At 46.2% G+C, this 22,475-nt stretch overlaps 7 protein-coding genes across 7 annotated transcripts; 3 read left to right on the top strand and 4 right to left on the bottom strand.

Moving 5' to 3' along the window:
- Nucleotides 1-939: 939 nt before the first annotated feature.
- On the bottom strand, nt 940-2,633 carry BHQ10_000741 (uncharacterized protein; the record flags this gene model as incomplete). Its single annotated transcript, XM_040880102.1, has 4 exons — nt 940-1,177; nt 1,259-1,635; nt 1,695-2,074; nt 2,186-2,633. 4 exons carry the CDS (start codon nt 2,631-2,633, stop codon nt 940-942), a joined length of 1,443 nt encoding a protein of 480 aa, XP_040729246.1.
- Nucleotides 2,634-4,050: 1,417 nt separating this feature from the next.
- On the bottom strand, nt 4,051-5,465 carry BHQ10_000740 (uncharacterized protein; the record flags this gene model as incomplete). The annotated part of the gene is made up of 5 exons (XM_040880091.1): nt 4,051-4,158; nt 4,231-4,320; nt 4,418-4,862; nt 4,950-5,167; nt 5,223-5,465. 5 exons carry the CDS (start codon nt 5,463-5,465, stop codon nt 4,051-4,053), a joined length of 1,104 nt encoding a protein of 367 aa, XP_040729245.1.
- A 4,229-nt stretch (nt 5,466-9,694) lies between these two features.
- On the top strand, nt 9,695-11,069 carry BHQ10_000739 (uncharacterized protein; the record flags this gene model as incomplete). The annotated part of the gene is made up of 4 exons (XM_040880079.1): nt 9,695-9,813; nt 9,895-9,938; nt 10,020-10,188; nt 10,442-11,069. 4 exons carry the CDS (start codon nt 9,695-9,697, stop codon nt 11,067-11,069), a joined length of 960 nt encoding a protein of 319 aa, XP_040729244.1.
- A 364-nt stretch (nt 11,070-11,433) lies between these two features.
- On the bottom strand, nt 11,434-13,301 carry BHQ10_000738 (uncharacterized protein; the record flags this gene model as incomplete). The annotated part of the gene is made up of 6 exons (XM_040880068.1): nt 11,434-11,584; nt 11,654-11,777; nt 11,852-12,069; nt 12,151-12,985; nt 13,044-13,128; nt 13,203-13,301. The coding sequence occupies 6 exons, from the start codon at nt 13,299-13,301 to the stop codon at nt 11,434-11,436; spliced, it is 1,512 nt and encodes a 503-aa protein (XP_040729243.1).
- Nucleotides 13,302-14,794: 1,493 nt separating this feature from the next.
- Nucleotides 14,795-18,247, top strand: BHQ10_000737 (uncharacterized protein; the record flags this gene model as incomplete). Its single annotated transcript, XM_040880057.1, has 7 exons — nt 14,795-15,097; nt 15,335-15,492; nt 15,553-15,585; nt 15,643-15,902; nt 16,004-16,376; nt 16,821-17,329; nt 17,403-18,247. 7 exons carry the CDS (start codon nt 14,795-14,797, stop codon nt 18,245-18,247), a joined length of 2,481 nt encoding a protein of 826 aa, XP_040729242.1.
- Nucleotides 18,248-19,270: 1,023 nt separating this feature from the next.
- BHQ10_000736 (uncharacterized protein) lies at nt 19,271-19,675 on the top strand (the record flags this gene model as incomplete). Its single annotated transcript, XM_040880046.1, has 1 exon — nt 19,271-19,675. One exon carries the CDS (start codon nt 19,271-19,273, stop codon nt 19,673-19,675), a length of 405 nt encoding a protein of 134 aa, XP_040729241.1.
- Nucleotides 19,676-20,058: 383 nt separating this feature from the next.
- On the bottom strand, nt 20,059-22,029 carry BHQ10_000735 (uncharacterized protein; the record flags this gene model as incomplete). The annotated part of the gene is made up of 3 exons (XM_040880035.1): nt 20,059-20,521; nt 20,588-21,720; nt 21,772-22,029. The coding sequence occupies 3 exons, from the start codon at nt 22,027-22,029 to the stop codon at nt 20,059-20,061; spliced, it is 1,854 nt and encodes a 617-aa protein (XP_040729240.1).
- Nucleotides 22,030-22,475: the final 446 nt, after the last annotated feature.

The raw sequence follows: 22,475 nt of genomic DNA, 5'->3' as shown, positions 1-22,475 counted from the left end.
GGCCCATCGCACCTCGTCCCAAAAGCTCACTGGAATACCTAGGACACCTCAACAACTCCCTCACGCGGGCCCGCGTTTGTATTGTACTGAGTAAATCTATCAGTTCATTCATGGGGAGCTAAGTACTGTCACAAGGCAAGGACATGGTAGGAAGTAGGCTCAATTGAATCAGGTCGGCGCGTTCTTCCAACTCGCGGCTCCCTGTCGAGCGCCTTAGCCACGCAATCAGAAATTCAGGTGAGCCCGCTGATCTACAGAGCTCCCAGCTAATTGGCATTATGTAACATAGTCGTAAATAATTTTGAAATTCGTATAGTAAGGCGTTTTGTTATCCCAGATTTTTACCGAGAATATAACACCAATCAATACTATAACGGAATTCCAGTATCCTCTCTTACATGTATCTAGTCTCGATACCTGCTGCCCCCTTTCGTAAGTTGCAGGTGAATTGTCATAAAAAAAACCTCGTTGTTAGTTTGATAAAAGAGATGTTTTTCTTTCGACCCATGCCAAGAATTCCACCCTAAATAAATCTGGTCTTAACTCAAGTGACCAATCAAATGCCAGTATAATACTTAGTAATATGAATATCACGTGCTACTCTAAGCCCTAGAAAACTTTCTCAGATGAATTACCGGGGGCGAGGAGGACGTAGTAAATAATCCTTGTGACTTTTTACTGTTTTACACTGATCTTTTGTACAAATAATGGCTACGTCCATCACATTTTGGTATCTGGTATCCTATCAAGAAAACCGAGCAAGAACGTAAACGGCAGCCTAGCAAATCTGTTGCACTAGGTACATACACGTATGAGAAATCTATCTCCTTGTGATTTTCAAGTATCAAGAATAATATTTATTGATACAATGAGGAATTCCCAGCTTCTCCTTCTAATAGTCAGCGACATTGGTCTCGGCATCTACTAACAACTCTTCACTTAATATACTGGCAACCCGTTATTGAAACTAAAGAGGCCTTTTGGATCCCACTTCGTTTTCAACGCCGTAAGACGAGGCAGCTTCTCCTTGCCGTATTTTGTTTCTAGACTCTCATCTCCGTGTGCATAGCTCACATACMCCCGCGACTCGTTGAAGCCGCCAGTCTCGGTAAATTCAGGGACCCATTTCTCTGCAAAGTTCGTCACCGTGTCATCGTTGACGGGGAAGTTGAGAATACTAGTAGTAGGGCAGATAGAATATATCAGTCACTTAACTGATCATGGACCAGATCTTCTTGCTTGGGCGTAATTCGCTTACATCTGAACTGCGGTATCTCGCCATGGATATGCTGTCTCTCCGTCAGGAACACTAAGTGCTGTTTGTGGGGAGAAAACTTCTATAGATAGAATCGCATTGGCCGCCGCAGGGTGTTGCGTCCAGAGATCGGCTAACGCGTTATAATAGGCAACGTGCGTCGGTACGTCGATACCTGCCAACCCTTGTGACCAATTGTTTTGCGGGTTTCCGCCCTTGCAGGTGGCCGCTATAGAGCCAAACATGTGTGCATCAAACACTGTGTTCCACGTCAATTGGGTGATGTTTCGTCTAAGGTAGGGTAGTTCCAAAAGGGGTTGGAGATAAGCAAGACCCTCATCTTGAGGGCCGATGTATACGGCGTTGAGAAGAATCGTGGGCTAGCAAATATTCACAAGCTTACGGTCAGCGGAGCCCGTTCATACAAATTAGATCGTACTTGAGCCACGAGGACATTCAAACTCACCCCAACAGTGGCGTCGTTGGCGAGAACACCAAATAAGGCTAACTTTGGAGGCAGCTTGCCATTGAATGACGCCAAAAACTCAAAGAAGGTCTGATTGAGATTTCCTGCGAACTCAAAATCCGCGTTCATCACSGAGCCGTTATTCGTCAAGTCATAAACCTGATAAGTAGCCTCGGTGATGATGCCAAAGTTAAAACCGGCACCACGCAAGCCCCAGAACAAGTCAGGTTCCTGATGCTTGGATACCGTGATCAAGTCTCCTGTGGCAGTAACTAATTTTACTGATTCCAGGGCATCGATGATCAGCCCATGAACGCCTTGGTACTTTCCGACACCAGCTCCAAGAGAGCCCCCTACCATGCCGACACAGGGACAACTTCCAACCTCTACCACCGCCGAAAATCACGCTCCCTGTTAACGGTTCATTCCGAGTGGATAATTCAAATCTCGTGGGGCTGACCTACGAATTTCCTTGCCAGCGGCATACAAAGGATCCAAAATCTCTTCGAACCTGACACTTCCACCAATCGTCATCCTATTGTTTTTAGCGTCGACGGAAACCTTATTAAACTGGCTTAAGTCTATTTCCAGGCCTTCCTTTAATTCACCCAAAGTCGTCGTGAAGCCGTGCCCCGCTCCCACGCCAAGGAAAGGAATTTGATTCCTCGATGCATAACGAACGATATTTTGGACGTCGCCGGGAGTTGCTGGCTTAATAGCTGCGAAAAAGGTCGGGGCATCATTAGTTGACCATCGTGGAGTTACCTCCGACCAATTTGCGGCGGATGGATAAAACACCTCTGCGCCAGGGGACAGCTTTCTAACCAAGGGTGATATGTTATAGGACCCGGCGGCTGCGGCTAGTTGCGCAATCAACCCCAAGATGGACCCAAATCGTATGAACGAAATCATTATGTCTCGAGGGGAGAAGCGTTGGAGTACAGAGGGATCTGTTCATCCGTGAGATAATGGGAATCTTCTTGGTTATATGTATATTTGGTACACCGAGTCATTATGGGGCCCACGCCTGAGCCAAAGAACAAACAACGGGCGCGCCGACGCTAGCACGCGGGGCCTGGATGCATTTCATGAAATATGACCTCAAGTGCTCCAATAATAGGTACCCGGCGTAAAATTTAGTGAGAAGATTATGGTTAGGGCCTTGCTCTAACCCCAAATCATTTACTTTGGGATCTAATATAAAAAACAATACTCCATACAACAAACATTAAAGCAAGAACAACGAAAATGGGAAATCGTGATCAATCCTGCGCCAATGGCCCCCACCATATAATAAAGCGCCTTGTATCCGGCAGACAGAAAAAGGATCCATTCCGCTTTGCACCGTTAAGATACTCTATATATTCAGTAGTTCTAAGCTCCTAGCGTCAGGGAATTTTGCGACCGAATTCGCCATCGTAGAAGCGAGTCAAGCGACATCTTTGTCAAGTACGTACTAGAGTGTGGCGTTACTATACGAGCCTAACAGCGGATTTGCCTATTGACAGGAACCCATAGTTTGCGCTCAGAAATTGTCCGGAACACACTTAAACTTGCTGCAGCCTCAGTTGTTCATTACATCCAACAATTTAAGGTTGTCTGTTGCTGTGATGACCCACTCTAAGTGTTACTTCGAGGTGAAATTCCGGCACTGGGCATTGGGCATACGAAAATATGAATATGTACTCGGGGGAGTCGGGTCCGCTGTTATCTCTCAAAGGAGCTAAAAGAAAATAGCTAGAGCAGAGCATTAGTCATGGTAATTTGAGATTAGATCTTGTCACTGATCTAACAAAAGATAAATTCAGAGCTTATGTTTAGAGTTTTCAGCACATACATACGAATTTCCCATAATTGACGCATATTTTAGGTATGAGAGATGAGGAATTGGAATGCTACAAGATACTGAGTGTGGTAAAATGAGGAGTTTTCGCCAAGTAATTCTGGACTGATCATATACCATGAGGAGCAGGGTACAGCGCTTTCACTTATTCCGTCTCCCTAACATAGTAGATAATAGTAGGTATTTGAGTAGCTCCTACATGATTTCAAGTTAATAAATCAAGTGATAGTCTGGCCAGAGGTACCGCCTGATATTTTGGTACATAGCCCAACGTATTCTTAAGATGGTAACGATTCGTCTCCATGTCTATAGTCGCATTATGATCAAGGCTTCCAAGGCAATGACGATCTGCCAGTCATAAGGCGTCATTAGACAATATCTTTTTTCTAATACGAATAATGCATATACATATGGAAAACAAAGCAGCAGCAGGGGAAATAACAGACATGGGCTGGGAGAGGCTGAATTGAGTGCAGATTCAGAACCTCAATTGCTAGCTGTCCGCTTCTCAAATCTCACATCTAAGCCCGTCTGATGTGTGAACCATGCGTTGTGCACATGGTAGGAGCGGCCATTGGGCACCGCAAATTCAAGCTATTGCGTTGCAGTGTGTTAGACCCTTGTTCCCAGAAAACAAATTACGTGAGATTGCCAGGGTAAACTAACCTTATACCGCCGAAAAACACTGGGGATAAGCTTATACATCTCTAGAATTGATATATGCTTACCCAGGCAGACTCTACGACCGGCTCCAAACTGGAAAGAGAGACAGAGTGAATTAGACCTTTGATCAAGTTGAAAGGAAACCATGGAAGGTCAGAATGAAAAAGAAATATCAAAATTTCTTGCTTACAGTAAGGATAGCGCGTCCCATTTTCCGTCGTTCTGCTTCATCGCACAGCCATCGTTCCGGCCTGAACTCGTCGGCGTCCTTTCCGAACGTATCCTCGCGTCGATGGATGGCCCATGAGTTGGTGCCCACAATTGTACCGCCTGGTAAATGTGTGCCACAGATGATTGCACCTTCAGGAGGCACATAGCGCTCTAGATGAAGTCCAAATGGCGGATGCAGGCGTCCAGCTTCCTTGATGACAGCGTCTAGATATGGTAGTTGTTGTGCTTCCTGCCACGACACATATTCTGATAGGCGACCCTCTTGCTCCGCTTGGTCAAGCTCGTATAATAGACACTGGAGCTTTTCGGGGTGTTTTAAGAGCTGGTAGAACACGCTTCGGGTCAGAATTGAGGTCGTGTCGCTGCCAGCTGTCATGTTGGAGGTTGCCCATGCAGCCAAGGCCCTGCAAATAGAGATAAGAGGTTCAGATATAAGCAAGCAAAAAAAAAATTCAGATATTTTGTGAGACTTTGAAAGGGAAAAGACATACGACTTTGGAATGGAAGGATCTTTGGACATCGCATTAATAAAACCGGAAAGGAAATCTCTATCATTCATTGTCTCTGCCTTATTCTTTTCAAGCTCTTCAAGCCTTTCTTTGGCTCTTGCCATAGCAAATGTTACAACCGGACTTGCCTTCTCGTTTTTAACCCTACGGAGAATAGGATTTTTGAAGAACAGGTAGTCCAACCAAGGCATTTGCGTTATCTATTTTGATTAGACTCACGGAGAGAGCAACCAGGGTGAAGATATGTATACATACCATTCCATTGAGACCAAAAAACTTTCCAATACTCTCAGTTATATTCTCCACATCGCCACCAAGCTCCAAAAACCCTAGCGGTTTGGAGAAGGTGAGATTTCCGATCACATCCCAGGCGAAATACTGGATCCAGGTACCCAAGTCGCAAACGTCATTAGTATCAACGAAAAGCTCATCCAAACGCCTGAAAAAATGATCCATTGTCTGATCCACAAGCTTTTCATGGGAGGCAATGTAGCTCATCGAGTATAAGTTGGCAATTGGTTTTCGTAAGGTATGATGCTCTTGGCCATCCTGAGTAGAAAAAATCGTTCTTACTAGTCTTCCCCCAGCAGTGAATGTAAGAACGCGATAAAAGTCGGTCTATATGGTATCTATGTTAGCAAACAGTCTATTTTTCACTCTCTATTTCAGTTATACTCAAAAGTTTTCTTGAAAGAGAGTGCATCTTGGTCACTATAGACAGGATTGCCCCCACCTTGAGATATCTCCCTGCGAAGTCATATATTTTGGGAATTTCATCCGGATCTGTCACGGAGACGATATTTGGGCCTATCCGCACTAGATCTCCATACTTCTGGTGTAGCTTAATGTGAACATCATGAGCCTTTCCTCCAGCAACCCAGAAAAACCGGGGCAAATTGCTAAACTTAGCCCAGAACGGCCCGGGGACATGTCGTAGCCGTAGATAGGATCGGAAGTACCAGGTAAAAATTGACAATACGATCCAAGTGTAGAGTATTGGCAACAGCATCGTTGTGAAGGTTGTGTACCGTTTTTCTCACTCCCCCTTCAATGGGTGGAACTCGAGAGAGATAGCTGTCAAGGGGTTTGATAATACCTAAATTTCTTGGACATGTGTCTCCAGATCACGAGTTTACATTTGTCAATTGAACTAGCTTTGAAGGGCTTTGGGGAAAACACTCGGGCCCGACTGGTCGACGGTAGCACCGTAAGTACACGGCCCAGAGGACTAATTGTCGAAACATGATTTGGCAAGGCCGAAGGGGACGCAGAACTAGCAAATCCATGCTGTACAGTAAGCAGTCGTCCACAGTCGCCGCTATCGTCAACCTGATGAATGGGAAATACTGTGTACGCGGGTCTACTGCGTAGACTAACATAACAGCTAGTTAGCAGATCTACTCAATAGGCCACAGGATTTAACTAATGTAACTGAATTGAGGAACCTATCGGGACGGGACGGGCCGCCAGCGCTGGACCCGCGTATGAGCATTGTGAGTGTTGTCATAGAGATTTATGCAGCATTATGACACGAACGTTCGACTGATGATTCCTTTTTGGTCTTTTCGTATCCAAGGCTGGGCAAAGGGATTCAAGCTGATCTAATTATTTTCCAGCCCCCAATTTTGCGAGCTGAAGCTCCAAGTAGTCATACTTCGGGTGAGACTCCTCGTAAAGTGAGTATCTCCAGACTTGTATGCAGCAATAAATACAGAGGAAATGCGGAGAAAACGACGTTGGGATCGAGACACAGTTAAAATTGACCTTGCCCAACCTTATTCAGTTAGCAACTGATTGAAGTTTATTGGAAGTTTGATCCGGGTCGTCATCTGTGCACTCCACATTGGCCATAATTACGTGTATTCAGATGGTTTAACAAGCCCCAACTCACTGATAACCTTTCTTCAACCAACTAGCATGAAATCTCGTCGGACAATATTTCCAGTTAACCTTGCATTACATGACATCGTGTCACGGATCGCTCCCCAGGGAGCATTCCAGAACACTCATCACATGTCATGCAACTAATGAGCCAAATACACCAGGCTATCTGGCCAGTAGCCAGACGTTGCCTCGCTTATACTGTAAACATGAGATAGGATGAAGTACAAGAATATCGAGAACGGAAGGTGGGGGCATTCACGATAGTCTATTCTTGCAACGTAAACATACATTAGCGTCATACCTAATTTTATGTAGTAACCTTGAGAAATACATGACTGTATTCAGATGGATTTTCAATCAAAACTTATCTCTACCCAATGATTATCTAGTTTGAACTACCTATATAAGCTTATATTATTCCACCCGCTAGTCCCCTAGCGCATGTGTTGACTAGACACCTAATCTTGAAAATCTTTGTGGATTTGAGTTGGAAGAACACTAGGGGAGGCTCTAAAATGTGTCACGGTCCTCCTTTGGGGGTACTCTGAAGCTCTATCTGCATGGAATCGAATCCTTGAGCTAAAAAAAAAAAAAATAATTAAGGCGTCCGCCAGCAGCCAGACATCACCCTCTCACATTTACACATACATCGGGAGACAATCTGAAATACGAGAACTGTAGAATGCGGGGCTCCACAATATCTGCCAATCCTTGATCAAATTCTTTTCAGGGCGGAACGTGGGGATCAAGGTTTAATACACAGTCTAGGGTTCAGCGGCCTGACCATCATCAGTTGATATGTCACGATACTTATGACCCTTGGGGTGTAAACAAACCATAGTCGTATCGGGCTAACCAATCAAGACAGTTTTGCGGTATCCTACCCATGCAAGGCAGTCTTCCTAGGGTTGCCTATCCCCATATAAATGAGTAATTGAGCATTTCGTATGTATAAAGTGCGTGGCACTGTGCCAAGGATGTTTAGTCAGTAATCTGAGTATATGTAAAGCATCAGTGGCAAGGATGGTGAGAGGGTGAAGTGTGGCGGTTGTAGGCACCAAACAAGTGCATTATTCTGGGCATGACCTCGGCGCTGAAAGTCTTGTTTGCTTGATCACAAATCAACACATCTTGGTAATCGTATCAGGCTTCAAATGGATCAGGCAATTGTCTGAAAGGCGAATGGGAAAACATCAGTGTCATACCTAGGGAAGTGTTGCCGAAAGCGTAAAGTGTATTTAACCGGTTCAGGGTCTGAAGGTTTCGGACTACGACTCGGAACAGTTTAGGGGCATTTCACTACGAAGCAACTTAATCCATTTTTAGAAGAGTGTTAAAACCGGAATTAGAGTCGGTTTTACGTAGAATCAAGTCCGGGTGTGGCGACGTTCCGCCAAGAGATGGACTTGATTTGTAGGCGCCAATTATGCTACTTCATTGAGATTTTAGGGGCTGCACAGACGACAACATAGAACTTCTAGTCTTCTTTAAATACAGCACTTATATCTAAACAAATATTGTCACACGTCGAGTTCGATTGTGGCGCCCCGCATGACTGTAGTTATGCATAAACGTAGAATATGACTGAGTCAAAAACACATACTCAAAAATGAAGGTCGGGGAGACTGTAAAATATTCCTGTTTCATATTGCTCGTCGACTCCAAAGTACACATACTTGAGACCTCGGAGCATGCCTAGGAGGAGTATAAATCACACTGAATATAACGTAGCCAGACCCAGCACCTGCACAGCCTCTCTGGATCAATGGAAGCCAAATATGTTCAATCACAGACGCGCTCATCAATGTGATTGTGTTGGTAGCAGGGATCTATACGATCTATACCGTTCCCCGCCAATTATGTCTGCTGGGTGATATAACCAACATATCGAGCGCCGCACACATACGATAACGGTAAGGGGCTAAAAGAGCACAATGATGTTTGTGATTAGCTCTCGTTTTATAGGTAATTTGTGCACTGTACAGAGAAGGTTAGCTTCTTACTCTGAGATCTTGTTCGTAAATTAATATGTATAGCTTCTGTTACGATACAGCCAAATCACTGCGGGGGAGTACATGCAAGCATCGTATCGCCAATAATGACATAAACAAGCGCCAAAATCTGAGTAAGACCTCCGACTACCCTTGTCAGGCCTCACCATCTCGCCCCCGCGAACGGCCGTACTCAAATCATCAGGAGGTTATTCAAAACAACTCTGCAAGTCGTGCCGGTCGCAATGCATAACAAAAGTCAGGGCTGAAATGCTCTACAGTATTTATTCTGCTTTGTTTCATGCTTCCGGGACCCGCGTATTGGACAATTTTTTCGCTTTTTATCTCGATCGTTTTCTTCATGCTTTCAGCCGCCATATTATGATAGTGACAAGGTCCCCATGTCGCTGCCAATCCAAGGTTGCCTGCCGAGTCCTGCAATCCTCCTTCCCGAAACACGTTCGCCTTATTGGTTTCCCTTTATTTCCTTTCATTGCTTCTCCTTTGTTTTTAAACTTTCTGATGTCGATGCGGTACAATGCATGGCGAGAACACACTAAAAGCTCGAAACTTGTGGGCGGAAGAAGAAGATCGAATATTGCGTGGGGAAGTTGTCAAGCAAGGTACATTGATCTTTAGTGAGACTTTTGCTCCATTGAATTAGTTACATACATTGTGAACACATCGAAGAAAAAGAGCGTAGAGTTGACATATTGGATTACCATCATGGTTCTACAGCATCAAGACTAGGAAAGCCTAGAGACTGGCGAGCAATCGCGGAGAAGTTGCCGGGGAGAAGCAACAAAGGTACGACGCAGTTTTAACAGCTTCATTTTTAACAGCTTCTGACACATGGAGCGAGAAGATTGTAGGAAGCGATGGATCAAGCTGGATAGTAAGATCAATAAGGGTCTTTGGAGCCAAGAGGAGAATAAGCGCCTTCATGAGGGCGTCGCAAAGTATTCGACCGTGTAAGTAATCCTTTCTGGTCTACTTGCAATTGATACCTATCCACATGATATTACTCGTGGAAACTAACTGCATGATTACAGGTGGACCGAGGTTGCTCAGGTAGTGGGAACTCGTCAACCAGATCGTGCGTGATTTCTTTACTTACGTATATTATTTGCGTGTTTGATATCGGATTGAAAAGAGTTGACCGAATGACTTGAAATAGAATGCGCCAAACGTTGGCAACACTTTCTGGACCCAGACCTGGATCGCAGTGAATGGACACCAGAGGAAGACAATATTCTCCTCGCAGAAGTTGAGAAGAGAGGTCGAAATTGGGCACAGATAGTCGACGAAGTGCTACACCGTAGGTCTGCCAACGATGCCAAAAACCGGTCAGTCATCTACTTGCTTACCTTACTGTTCTGTTTAAGTCAATTGATCGATTGAATGTGTACTTGATACGGCGGGCATCTAATCATTTCACTGCTATAGATTCACAATTCTACAGAGGATGAGACAGGCCACAAACAACTCTAGTTCTACATCCCCAGTGTGTAGAACAACGCCGGCTACTGCAGAATCCTCGCCTTCACCACAGCCTAACATATTTCCACGGTCCTACTTCATGACTACTGAATCCATAAGTGGAAATCCCTCCAGCTCAGGACAACGAGGAGAGGCCCGCGTGCTTATCTCCACCACAGCCAATTCAGAACTAGGGCACGAAGATCTCCATATTGATAGTGATATGTTTTCCCAAAGCGCGAACAGTGCTGGTAAACAACCATCAAATACAGCCAGCCCTTCTGAACTGCCACATAATGGTAGCACTCCCGAGATACTGGGCGAGATGGAGATAGAGCACACAGGGTCGCTGGAGTCCTGGGTAGATTACGTGATGGGTACCGGTATACTCATGGGAACCGACTGCCCTACACCGGCGCTCTGTAACGACGATAGCCGGATAAATACAGCTCAAAGTGAAGAGCGCAAAATGCAACTTGACGCTATTACTAGAACTACTACTACTACTACTACCACATCCAATACTATAACGACTGATCCAAGGCTTACAGTTGATGAATTGCAAACAAGCCTTGATTGGGACTGGGATCAAGTTCCAGATATGGATTTGACGCCGCCAGATCGGGAATCTATCCAGAGCAGAACCATGATTCTCCAGCAGATGCAGCCGGAGCAAATCTCACGAGTCATGGATTTCCTACTCTCATGGAACACGCCCATTGACGTGAAGATTGTAAACCGGGAGTGACATCCTGCGCAGATCATATAGTACATAGGGTGGTATGCATGCATATGATGTAGATAAATGATAAGAGAAGAGGCGTTCGCGATATGCTTTTGAATATTGGTGAATGTCTGCAGTGATGCCAAATATATGAAGAATTCCCAGCCGGAGGAAAATGAGTGTGTATGTGTAGATAAGAGAAAATAAACATATTCAAAGAGGGGATTGCCCTGCATAAGTTGCCGATTGCATTGGGCCATTCATGTAAGAAAGAAAGCTAAATATAGAATCTGGTAGTAATGCGAAATCACAGAATTTCTATTTTCCACAGTTGTTACCAGCCAAGCCCTTTGCACTCGGTCCATCATCCATGAGCTATTTCTTAGCTCTAGTCCGAAGGGAGTTTCTGACCTCCTGGAACTAAGTGCTGGAATACACCGGTTGGGTCGTAAGCCCTCGCGATTTTTCGCAATTTTGCAACATTGTCTGCGCCGTACGAGGCGATGGCCTGCTGACCTGCTCCGGAGTAGGTAAGCATTCTGTGACGAGGCGCGGTTAGCTGTATTTAGAATGATAAACGCCTTAGAGGGGTTTGAACATATGCGTACATATAAGGATGGTAAACGCCACGCTTTTTAGCCAGATCAACCAGTTCTTCCATTAAGGCATTGTGCTCGACCCTCAAACGTGGAAGATCCGAGAGATTGCTAAAGTTGAGCAGCATCAAGATAACTAGAAGAATAATTAGTGAAAACTACCCATTCAAGTCCTATGACGGGGTTACTTTGGGGTTTGTAAATACATACCCACTATGCTTTTTCCCTCGTTAGTTGTATCCAGGCCAAGGGCGTTTCCGCCTTTGGCAACCCCCTGGGCGACTTGATTTGGGGTGATAGGCATAGGAACCTGAACTCCGACCAGACCTGGCACGTCCTTACGGTCTCGGAGCCATTGAAGTTGTATGTCCCATGCTTCTTTAAGAAATTTTCGATCAGGGAAGACGCTAAAGAGACGCTGGTCCACGCTATAGATCAGTCAGCCCATGAGATTCACTCTATATTTGTCTGTGAAAGCAGAAAAAGAGACAGATAATCAAGTTACGCACGCAAATCCATCAAAAATGCCACTTCCCTCCTCTTGAGCGAGGCTTCCATATGTTCTCCGAGAAAAGGTATTGCTGGTATAAGGGACTTGAATCCAGGGTTGCAGAATTGGAGGCAGCTCGTCAACAGCCTCATTGTAGACCACGAGACTGACCGCAGTTGTGACATCAGTCGAGCCGATATATTCATAGGAGGGCATTACATGGGTCAGAGTATCCTCGATCGCTTGGTATGTAAAATAGTCGTAAAAGAGTTCCGCGACCCCATCAAAGGAGGATTCCGGATGGACGATGTTTCCCCCATAGACAGTACCATTGGTGGGAAACGTCCTGAGATTGAAGTGAGTGACCACACCAAAGTTGTTATTGCCACCCTTGAGAGCCCAGAAGAGGTCGGGGTTGCTGGTCTTGTTGGCGTTGACAACCGTCCCGTTTGCGATAACAACTTCATAGTTGAGAACGTTGTCGATGGTCAGACCCTCCCGATTGCACAAGAAGGAGAAACCAGCCCCAACAGCAAGACCGAGGCCGACATCTTCGTATCTTCCGATAATGGGAACCAGATCCTGTGGATCCGTTGCATTGTAAACAGCACCCAGGCGGTTGCCGGCACCAACGCGAACATAGCCCTCTTGATGGTTGATCTCAATTGTATTAAGGTGATCTGTTCCAAGAAGTATTCCGCCATCGATATTAGCCGCTCCAGGAATGGGACTATGACCACCACCTCTGATGGCCCATTGGCAGTTGAGGCGGGTGAAAAGCTGGACTGCTCGGGCGACTTTGTCCGTCGTGTCTGGGAGGAAGACACAGGAAGGAGTGAGATCCTCGGTGGACGCTATTCCAGTTAGCTTATCCTGGATGTATCAATCGATATATTAGGATATTCAACTCACACCAATAGTCGTGATACTCAGCATTGTACTCGGTGCTGTTGGAAACGAAGGTATCGGCAGGCAAAATTCCTTTCAGGGCGCGGCACTAGCAAATTCATACTTCAATTAGAGATCATTAATTTTCTTACACTGAATCAATCCCTGCTGATGGTAACTTACGCATGCTGGGCCGTTCTGCGGTCGGCCGGTCGTGGATCCGCTGGTCAGTGCAGCGAATACGCTCGTCAAAGCAACCACCGAAACAGTTGTTGCCCGCATTATAATGGTTCAGATACAATGACGGTTCCCTGCATTCTTGCCATCGTGATTGGGAACCTCATAATGCTATATATGCTCATACACTCCAAGCGAGGCCACAAAAAAAGTCAATTCAGAGATGTTTCCGTCGGACCCGCGTTGAGCAGAATGTACGAAGAATGGAAGATCTTGTTCAACAGTGCCTTTGATACTCGTACCTGCGGCTCTTGAATTGCGGACCTGTAGCCTCGTTAGACTCATGGTTGCGAAACAAGTCCCGCCCACCGAATCACCTCATTTTAGGGGACCCGCGTAAAGAACTATGGTTGATTCCATACCCATAAGGGACTGGCATGGCCTGTACTTGACCCGAGCATGCGTCCCTATATAGTACGAGCCAGTGTATAAGCCCCCGTAAAGGGCCCCCGTACATGCCTCCATCCCCGTGTAAGCCCCTCGCGGCGAGCACGTACAGGCCACTGTACAACCATGATACCCAGACACAAGAATATTCCCCAATGACTTCAGCTCTAGTACTTCTTGGGCGCGTGATTGGACCATATAAGCCTTGTAGAATAATCTTTTCCCGGCAGTCGTGAACCACGTGTAGGCGACATACGGCAACGGTATCGGGTTTGATTTTCGATTGTTTTCAAATATGATTACTCCCGTAAACGGAACACTTATTGATTGATTAGGAACGTTTAAGCATATAGAAGCGGGGAAAAACAAGGAAACTCTGCCATCAGCTCTACTACAGAGGCCGTGAAACTCTAAGCATTGAACGCACCGCTGAGGTTGTTCCCAAATATGCACGCTAGGGCTAGGGCTTGCGTGCCCGAGTTCCGTACGACTGGGTGTCTGTTTGACTCTATGCGTCACTCAATCACCACAAGCCATATACGCGTACAAAAAAAGGTGGTATGCAGTAAAAGCTTTTGTTATCGGTAGCTTTTCATTTGAACAGGTCCGTTTCAATGTGTGATAAAGGGTTGGTCCCCTCAACTCCCCTGACCATAGTGGAGCATCGGCAAGCAATATTACCTAGGTATGCGGGTTTTGATTTCTCCACCGATCAATTCCCGGTTGATTTGGATTATATTGACTCGCATATACATATGGGTCCGGGTAAAGAAAGGGTTAATACAAATCAATGAACTACTCCAGGGTTACATGGCTTCTACCTATTATCCGGAATCCCATGGGGAAGGGCTTGCAGATCTCGGATTTGCGGAAACGCTGTTAACATATTCTCTTATTTGTTGTCAAAACAAGCAATTAGGCGTGAGACAAGAATTGATGTGGCTGGAAAATGACTCCTCATGAAGGCACACAATTACGTAGGCAATTATAAACCTAGAACAATATGAACAAACATTTTTCCATGTCTTGAATCCATACTATATGTCAATATAAGTAGGAGATTTGCGACTAGTTACGGATATTCTAAGTTGAGGAATTGTTTATTGTACATCAGCGACTAACTACCATTGATTGAGCACTACTATCCAGCCATGCGTCCCTCCACCTCCCTTATACCACTAGCAATAAGCCTAGCCCCAGACCATGCCTCAGCACAAGTAACCGTCGACAGAGCTACCACATACCAAATTATTGACGGTTTTGGTTTTTCGGAAGCCTTTGGATTCGGGGTCGCCGTTCAGGATGCGCCAACTATTCAACAGAATCAGGCTCTTACTTATCTTTTTGACAGGACTGATGGTGCTGGCCTGACAATTCTGAGAAATCGGATTGCGGCCGATCCGGACAATACGATTGAGCCTAATAGTCCGGGATCACCTTCAGCTGACGTATACGTGGGATGGGGACGATCAGAGTCAGGTTTGTGCCAGAAATATTTCAAAGGATCGTGTGTAAAAGATAGGTGCTGATGTTTGAGAAAAAGGTGTTTTGGTCGCAAAAGGCACGGGAGATGGGTGTGGAGTATATTTACGCAGATGCATGGAGTGCTCCGGGATTTATGAAGACGAACGATGACTACGTTATTATCCTCGATCACCCAATGATTTTCGGTTGGTAACTGTCTGTGTAAGGAGGATGGCGGGTACCTCTGTGGCGTGACCGGTGAGACTTGCACTACCGGCGACTGGAGACAAGCATTCGCGAATTATCTGGTCAAATACCTTCAGGACTATGAAAGTGAAGGTGTCACTATCGATTTCATTGGATTCTTGAACGAGCCCGAATTCGCGTCAGTATCATTTCTCGCTAATATATCGTTCTAGACCTAGTTTAACATGAGTTGTCCTAGTGCATCATACGATGCAATGCTTTCGGACGGAACGTAGGCAGCATCATTCATACCAATCCTCTATGCTGCAATCCAAGAAGCGGGTCTCAGCACTGGCATCGTCTGCTGTGACGCTGAGGGCTGGAATGACCAAGTTACCTACACAGAGCAAATCATCGCGGCCGGAGCGGAAGAGTATCTTTCCCGTATTTCATCACATTGGTACACCTCTCAGGGGACTTCTCCTATTAATACGACACTGAGAGTGTGGGAAACTGAGTATGCAGACTTGGATGATGCGTTTAGTACGACCTGGTATTCATTCGGTGCAATTAGTGAGGGTTTCACGTGGGCTGGTTATATTTACCAAGGTTTGGTGGAGTGTGATCTCAGCGCTTTTCTTTAGTGGGTTGGTGAGTAGTGATGTAGCTGCCTGGGAGCATCATGTCAAGTACTAAAGTGACAAAACCAGGTGCACAATCCGATAGCAATGCGGCCGGTCTCGTCACACTCGAAGGATCCGGCTCATCTACAACCGTGACTCCGTCTGCAACACTCTGGGCATTTGCACTATTCTCACGATATATTCGTCCCAACGCCGTCCGTGTTGCCACTTCTGGCACTCCTACCAATACTAAAAGTGCAGCTTTTACAAACACAGACGGAACTGTTGCTGTGGTCATGCTCAATTCGGGCTCAACGAGTCAGAATGTGACTGTCAGCGGAGTATCAGTTGCTTCTGTTGAGGCGTATGTCATGGATAATTCTGTTTCATCGCCTGCGGCATTGTCGGCGTCCAGCAACGGAGACGTTGAAGCGACTCTGCCCGCCTATTCTCTGGTTACGTTTGTGATCACCACTTGACGAAATGATGGGTGGCAAATGTTAGCGGATATGGGCGTTCAAGGATATTTGTGTCATAGCCTGCAGGATGTTGGTATCCTTGTCGAGTACTCGATCACCAAGAAAAGTACACATCATGAATGATTCCAGTCCAATTCAAGTAGAAGGATGAAGGGAAGCCCCGAAAAATTGCTCTTTTCGAGTTTGCCTTGTTTGCATCTATATCGATAAGATAAATCACGTGCAATCTCTCAGGGGATTACGCGGAAGAAGGGCAAGAAAGGAGGCATCACTTTCCTCATCTTATCAACAACAACAACAACAACAAGTATAATCGAATAATGACAACGACTGGCTCGCTTACACTCGCTTAGAGATGATTGTACTTCACTGCTTCTTATAATTATTTTCTTTCTTTGTATCTCTTTCACTTTCCCCATGCATAGACACAATTTATCAGCGACTTCCATCCGCAAGAAAGTTTCTTTCGACCTTGCCGACTTGACAGATGATTCAGACCCCGAGGACTATCGAGACGACTACAAGTCTGACTGGTCGCCGCGATCAGCCATCACCGGTATCACGCCGCGCAGACTACGCAAATATGTTATAGCTTCTCTCGTCTTTTTCGTTATCCTTTATATCACTTTCCACCGATCGCATCCGCCGCGAGGGTTGTCTCCGTATCTCAATTATGACGCCATTGATTGGACTCAATATGCTTATACGCAGTATGCCACGGATGAGACGTATCTGTGTAATTCGGTGATGGTGTTTGAGGCGTTAGATCGCTTAGGGAGTCGCGCGGATAGGATTCTCTTTTATCCGAAGGATTGGGATTTGAAGGTGAACTTCGCGGATGATCGGTTGAGTCAGTTGTTAAATCTGGCACACGATCGGTACAAGGTTCAACTGGAGCCGGTTACGATGGACAGTCTGCATCAACACGAGTCGGGTATGTTTTTTTCGTCTGCATGCATCTCCACACCATACAATAAATTTTTGATCTAATACTAATCCGCATGTAGAAGACCGCGCGACGTGGGATGAAAGCATCAACAAATTGTGGGCTTTTCGAGAAACGACCTATCGCCGCATCCTACAGATCGATTCGGACACTCTTATCCTCCAGAACCTCGATGAACTTTTCTTCCTCCCATCTTCCACCGTCGCGATGCCACGAGCGTACTGGAACTCACCCGAAAACATAAAACTTACCTCTCTCTTGGTGTTATTAGAGCCGTCCTACAAGGAATACAAGGCGTTAATGGACAAGGTGCAAGGGGTAGAGGCGGGKCAACTCGGCACGGGGAGGGATGCGTTATATGACATGGAACTGCTCAATCAACGATATGGCGGGTCGGCACTTGTTCTGCCACATCGGCAGTACGGTCTCGTGACGGGCGAGTTCCGTACCAAAGACCACCAGAAATTTCTGGGCAATGACTACGAGACCTGGAACCCAGATAAGGTCCTCAGCGAGGCTAAGCTGGTGCACTTTTCAGACTGGCCATTGCCCAAACCCTGGATTCTGTGGCCTACAGCACAACTCGCAAAGATGCAACCGGTCTGCGTCCATAACCCCGGCACACCTCAGGAGAGTGGCTGTCGCGATCGCGAGGKGTGGAAACAACTCTACGAAGATTTTAGATTGAAACGAAAGGATGTGTGCAAACTTCTCAGCTATCCGGCTCCGGAATGGCCGCCGAGGCCGAAAGACATGTCGAATTTGCCGAATCAGCCACCTCCTCAAGACCTCCCTCCACAAGCACCGTCGGTTGATTATGAGGTTGATGCGAATGCGAATATCGATGCAACGGACGAGAGCAACGCAAAGGTAGACACCATTGCGAAGGCAGAAGTGGGTGGATAATCAAAGGCAGTGCATTATTGGCGTTTTTGATGTCGCGATTGTGACTTACGACCTGTCAGCATTTCCCGACAATACTGTCGCGGATCTTGTAGATTATGTATACCTAAGATAACGATCTGTATAATAACTAACTAGAGCTGTTGCGTTCCTTCAAGACAGTCAGAGAAAGTTCCTGTCCTGACCCAGCTTATCGCCAGGGTCATGACGTCATGAGCGACAACACCAGAACTCTTCCTCATCACACAAATTTGATTCCATTGGGAATATCTCTTCGATCTCAGAATTAAAAGTAAGAGTCGAACTATCATTATCACCACGTTTCTACAAAGATCTTCTGTTAATATCGGAGAATTTCCACGCATCGCAAGAGTTCTCGACTACGGCACCGTCGCTCAACCATTGACGATCGTCCCACGACCGTGTAACTCAACATCCATGGACAGTACCAATGCCTTCCAGTGGATACGTTAGCGACTCTACCACGCCGTTGACATCTGCTCCGTAGTGATCGGATCGTCCATGTCCCAGATGTCATATCCAATCTCGTTGTCCAATCTGATTAGCTGAAGTGCGCGGCCATGTGGAGAGACTAGCAGACTACCATAGACCGCGTCAATCCCCATCCGCCACAACGGTCGGGTCAACGTCATGGCGCGGGTGGTTGTATGGGACTGGCTGAGCCAGACAGGGTATACTATTACTGAGTGTATTGCGTGTCTTAGCAACAGGGATAGTAGTAGTATCTAATACCAAAGAGTGGTGAGTGGTGTGGCTTGGATGACATTCGACGAGTGACGTCAAGGGCATTGTGTGGGGGGAGATATTTATTCTATCCTCCTTCACTGCGTCACTTTTTTCAACACCACATCCTGAATACATATCTACACAAGAGCTCAGACACCATCAAGCATACATCTACACTCGTTATCATATCAAGGTATGCCTACTGCACAGCCAGAGACTGTTCGACCAATACTAACATCCTGAGTAGCCTCATAAATAACAGCCTAACCAACCGCCACCATGCCGTCCATGCACGAACGTATTCAAGAAGACCTCAAGCTCAAAGAGCGCCAGCTCTGGACAGCCTTGACGTCTGCCGACCCGGCCCACGCCGTCAACAAGCTCTGCTCGCCCAGCGCCAACCTCCTCTTCCCCAACAAGGACATTATCGCCCTCAACCCCGACCAACCCGATAAAAACGAAAAGACTCTCCAAGAGGTATTGGCGCCACCCTTCCATCGTTTCGATGATTTCTCGCTCATGGATGTGCGTCCGATGGTGATTGATTTAATGGCCGGTACGATTACCTATCGCATCAGTGCCTATAGGGGGAAGAGGGAGTATAATGCGACGGGAAGCACGACGTGGGCGCAGGGAAGTGACGGCGAATGGAGGATTATAGCGCATCAAGAGACTCTACTTTAATTCTATTCTTTTGATTCGATACTTTACCTATTTATGATTGATGATCTCGCCGTCTCGATTGTTCCATTCTTATACCTCCCTATTCTTTTGGAATGGGAACGACCTTTCATTTTGAGCCAGATGCAATTTTGATTGGAGAATCATAATGATGAGCGTGGAGTTGCTTTAGTGTTGAGTTATCATGTCATTTACTTCAACTATCTATTTTCTTGCCAGAATTCAACCTTTACACATTTCTAGGTTATTTCATACACAACGTAGGCTTATTATGTGGGTATCTAAAATATTGTAATTGAATCAAGCGACTATGCATATGACCATGACTATCTAATCATATGATACATGATATCGAAAAGACCAAAGGGACCAAAGCGGATTTGATGCTAGGAACGCAACTCAATCCGTGGCGTTCCGACACCACTCTTCCTATGACCGACAGACCTCAACCCCAAACTATGCACCGCCGCCAGCCTAATCGGATTATCAACAACCTGCGGCGGCCCAAAGAACAGCTGTAGACTAGACACAATATCCCTATAATTACACATCTCCACAAGCTTGAACCGTTGCACTTTGCCGCTAGGCGTGCGCGGTATTTCATCGACAAAAACGACCCCTCCCGTAAGCGACTTATAGCTGACGAGTTGGTGGCGCGCAAACCGATAAATTTCGTCGCCTGTGAGGCGTGCTGCGGCTGTGGTTCTGCGTCGCACGACGAATGCGCGGACGAGCTCGTCCTCAAGTTGGTGGGAGGAGCCTTCCTTTTTGATGCCAACGACGGCTGCGTCGGCAATGCAAGGGTGTTTGAGGAGAACGCCTTCAATTTCGGCGGGCGCAACTTGCCAACTGTCATCCGAGCAGAGTCATTAGCATACCTGGATAGGTTGTTGAGAAGGAGGAGAAGAGACATACCCCCTGACTTTGATAAGTTCCTTCGCTCGTCCGACAACATAGTACATACCGGCACGGACAGAGACTATATCCCCGGTGCGAAACCAGCCATGTTCATCTTTGGCTTCGGGTATACCTTTATACTCCATCAAAACACCCGGACCACGAACGTACAGCTCACCGGGTGTATCGTCAGAGGTAATTTCCAAACCATGAACATCCAACAGCTTAACCTCATAATTCGGCAACAGGCGACCAATACTACCCGTCTCATTGCGGCATCCATATCGCATCTGAAAAGCCACTCCAACTTCGGTCATACCCCAAATCTGCGATATCTGTGCCTCGGGATGCAACTTTGCTTCTAGACGCTGTGCCGACGCCGAATCAAGGGATGCGCCTGCTGTACCAATGTAGCGCAATGATCTGAAAAATTGTGAAAGCTCCAAATCAGGATACTTATTCAGTGCCTGCACCATGGCAGGCACCATAAAAGTCTCCGTAATCCGGTAGAGGTATACCGTCTGCACGAATTGCGCAATATCAAATCTGGGCAGGACGTAACACGTCTCTCCGTATCGAAGGGGCCAAATGTGTGTATACAGGGCGCCGAAGAGGTGGAACATTGGTATACAGATCAGTCGCGTAGTATCGTATGGTGTTTCGTAGTAGAGACTTTGGTGGTGCATTATTATGGCGTGGTGGGATAGTAATGCGCCTTTGGGTAAGCCGCCAGTTCCGCTGGTTGTGTACATTGCCGCTGGTGTGGTCATGGAGCGGACTTTGTCGTCGAATTTTATCCAGTCTTCTTGGCCGTGACGAAGAAGAGCTGAGAAGTTCAGAGTCTCTGGATGTCGAGCGTGGTTGATATTGTCCTCCTGCATAGCCTCAGTTGGACTGGACGGCCGCGACGACAAGATTGCTGATAAGTATGCGATGGCATAGTCGTCTAGAACACAGATGCGATTCTGTGGTATACCTTTCGCTTCCGTGACTTCTTGCAACAGATTCAATCCCGCTGGAGCTGTGATGATCAACTTAGGCGTAGACAGTTCCAAGAAATGCTCTAGTTCTGCATATTGACTCGACGGATTGATGCCCATGTATATGCCGCCAGCACCGATGATACTAAAGAATATGGAAGAGTATAATACCTGGGTAAGTCAGCCTGTGTAATATCGACGCAAGACAAAGGAGAGAGATACATTATTCGGCAACGTCACCAAAACACAATCCCCAGTCTCAACACCAGCCCTCTTTCTCAAACCAGCAATAACAGTCCTCACAAAGACCCTCACTTGACGCGCATTAAGCGACAACGCCGGATTCTCAGCATCAACAAACAACGGTCTCTGCTCATCATATGCGACAGGCTGCTCATCAAGTGCAAAGGACAACAAGTCCTTATATACCGGACGCTGGAAACGAGTATTATGCGCCATAGAGGAAGTTTGTCCACCCATGACTGCTGCGCAAACATAGGGTTGTTTTCCTGTGGGTGGCTTTTTATTATGTCCTACCACAAAAAAGCTGGAAGTTAGTTACAGCGCGTAGATGGATCTCTCCAAATTTTGATCTTGGAGTAACCCCGCTGGCTCTCAGACTTTTATGCACTGGATTTGGAATTCAAGGGTTGTAATATAACTGGGTACCTACTAGTTAGCCCTCGGTAGGTAGCAGAGGGGAAAACAGGATACTATAAAATATGCGATGCAGACAAGGTGTGTCGTGGCAAAATAGATTACCAAATGTAGAAAGATATTAGTATAGATGAATTGTAATATAAATGTCCCATAATTAGGCCACCTCAGGGATCGATGGGAGGAGTTTAAGCAAGATTAGCCGAAATACCGGGAATCTAGTAGCTGCAGGCGCATGTTTGATTTGTTTCTTGTCTACAACCCTGTGA

The sequence above is a fragment of the Talaromyces amestolkiae genome, assembly GCF_001896365.1.
Source record: "Talaromyces amestolkiae strain CIB chromosome Unknown scaffold1.1, whole genome shotgun sequence".
Classification (NCBI taxonomy): domain Eukaryota; kingdom Fungi; phylum Ascomycota; class Eurotiomycetes; order Eurotiales; family Trichocomaceae; genus Talaromyces; species Talaromyces amestolkiae.
Note: the sequence above shows the minus strand (reverse complement) of the source record. Positions and strands in the feature narration are given on the sequence as shown.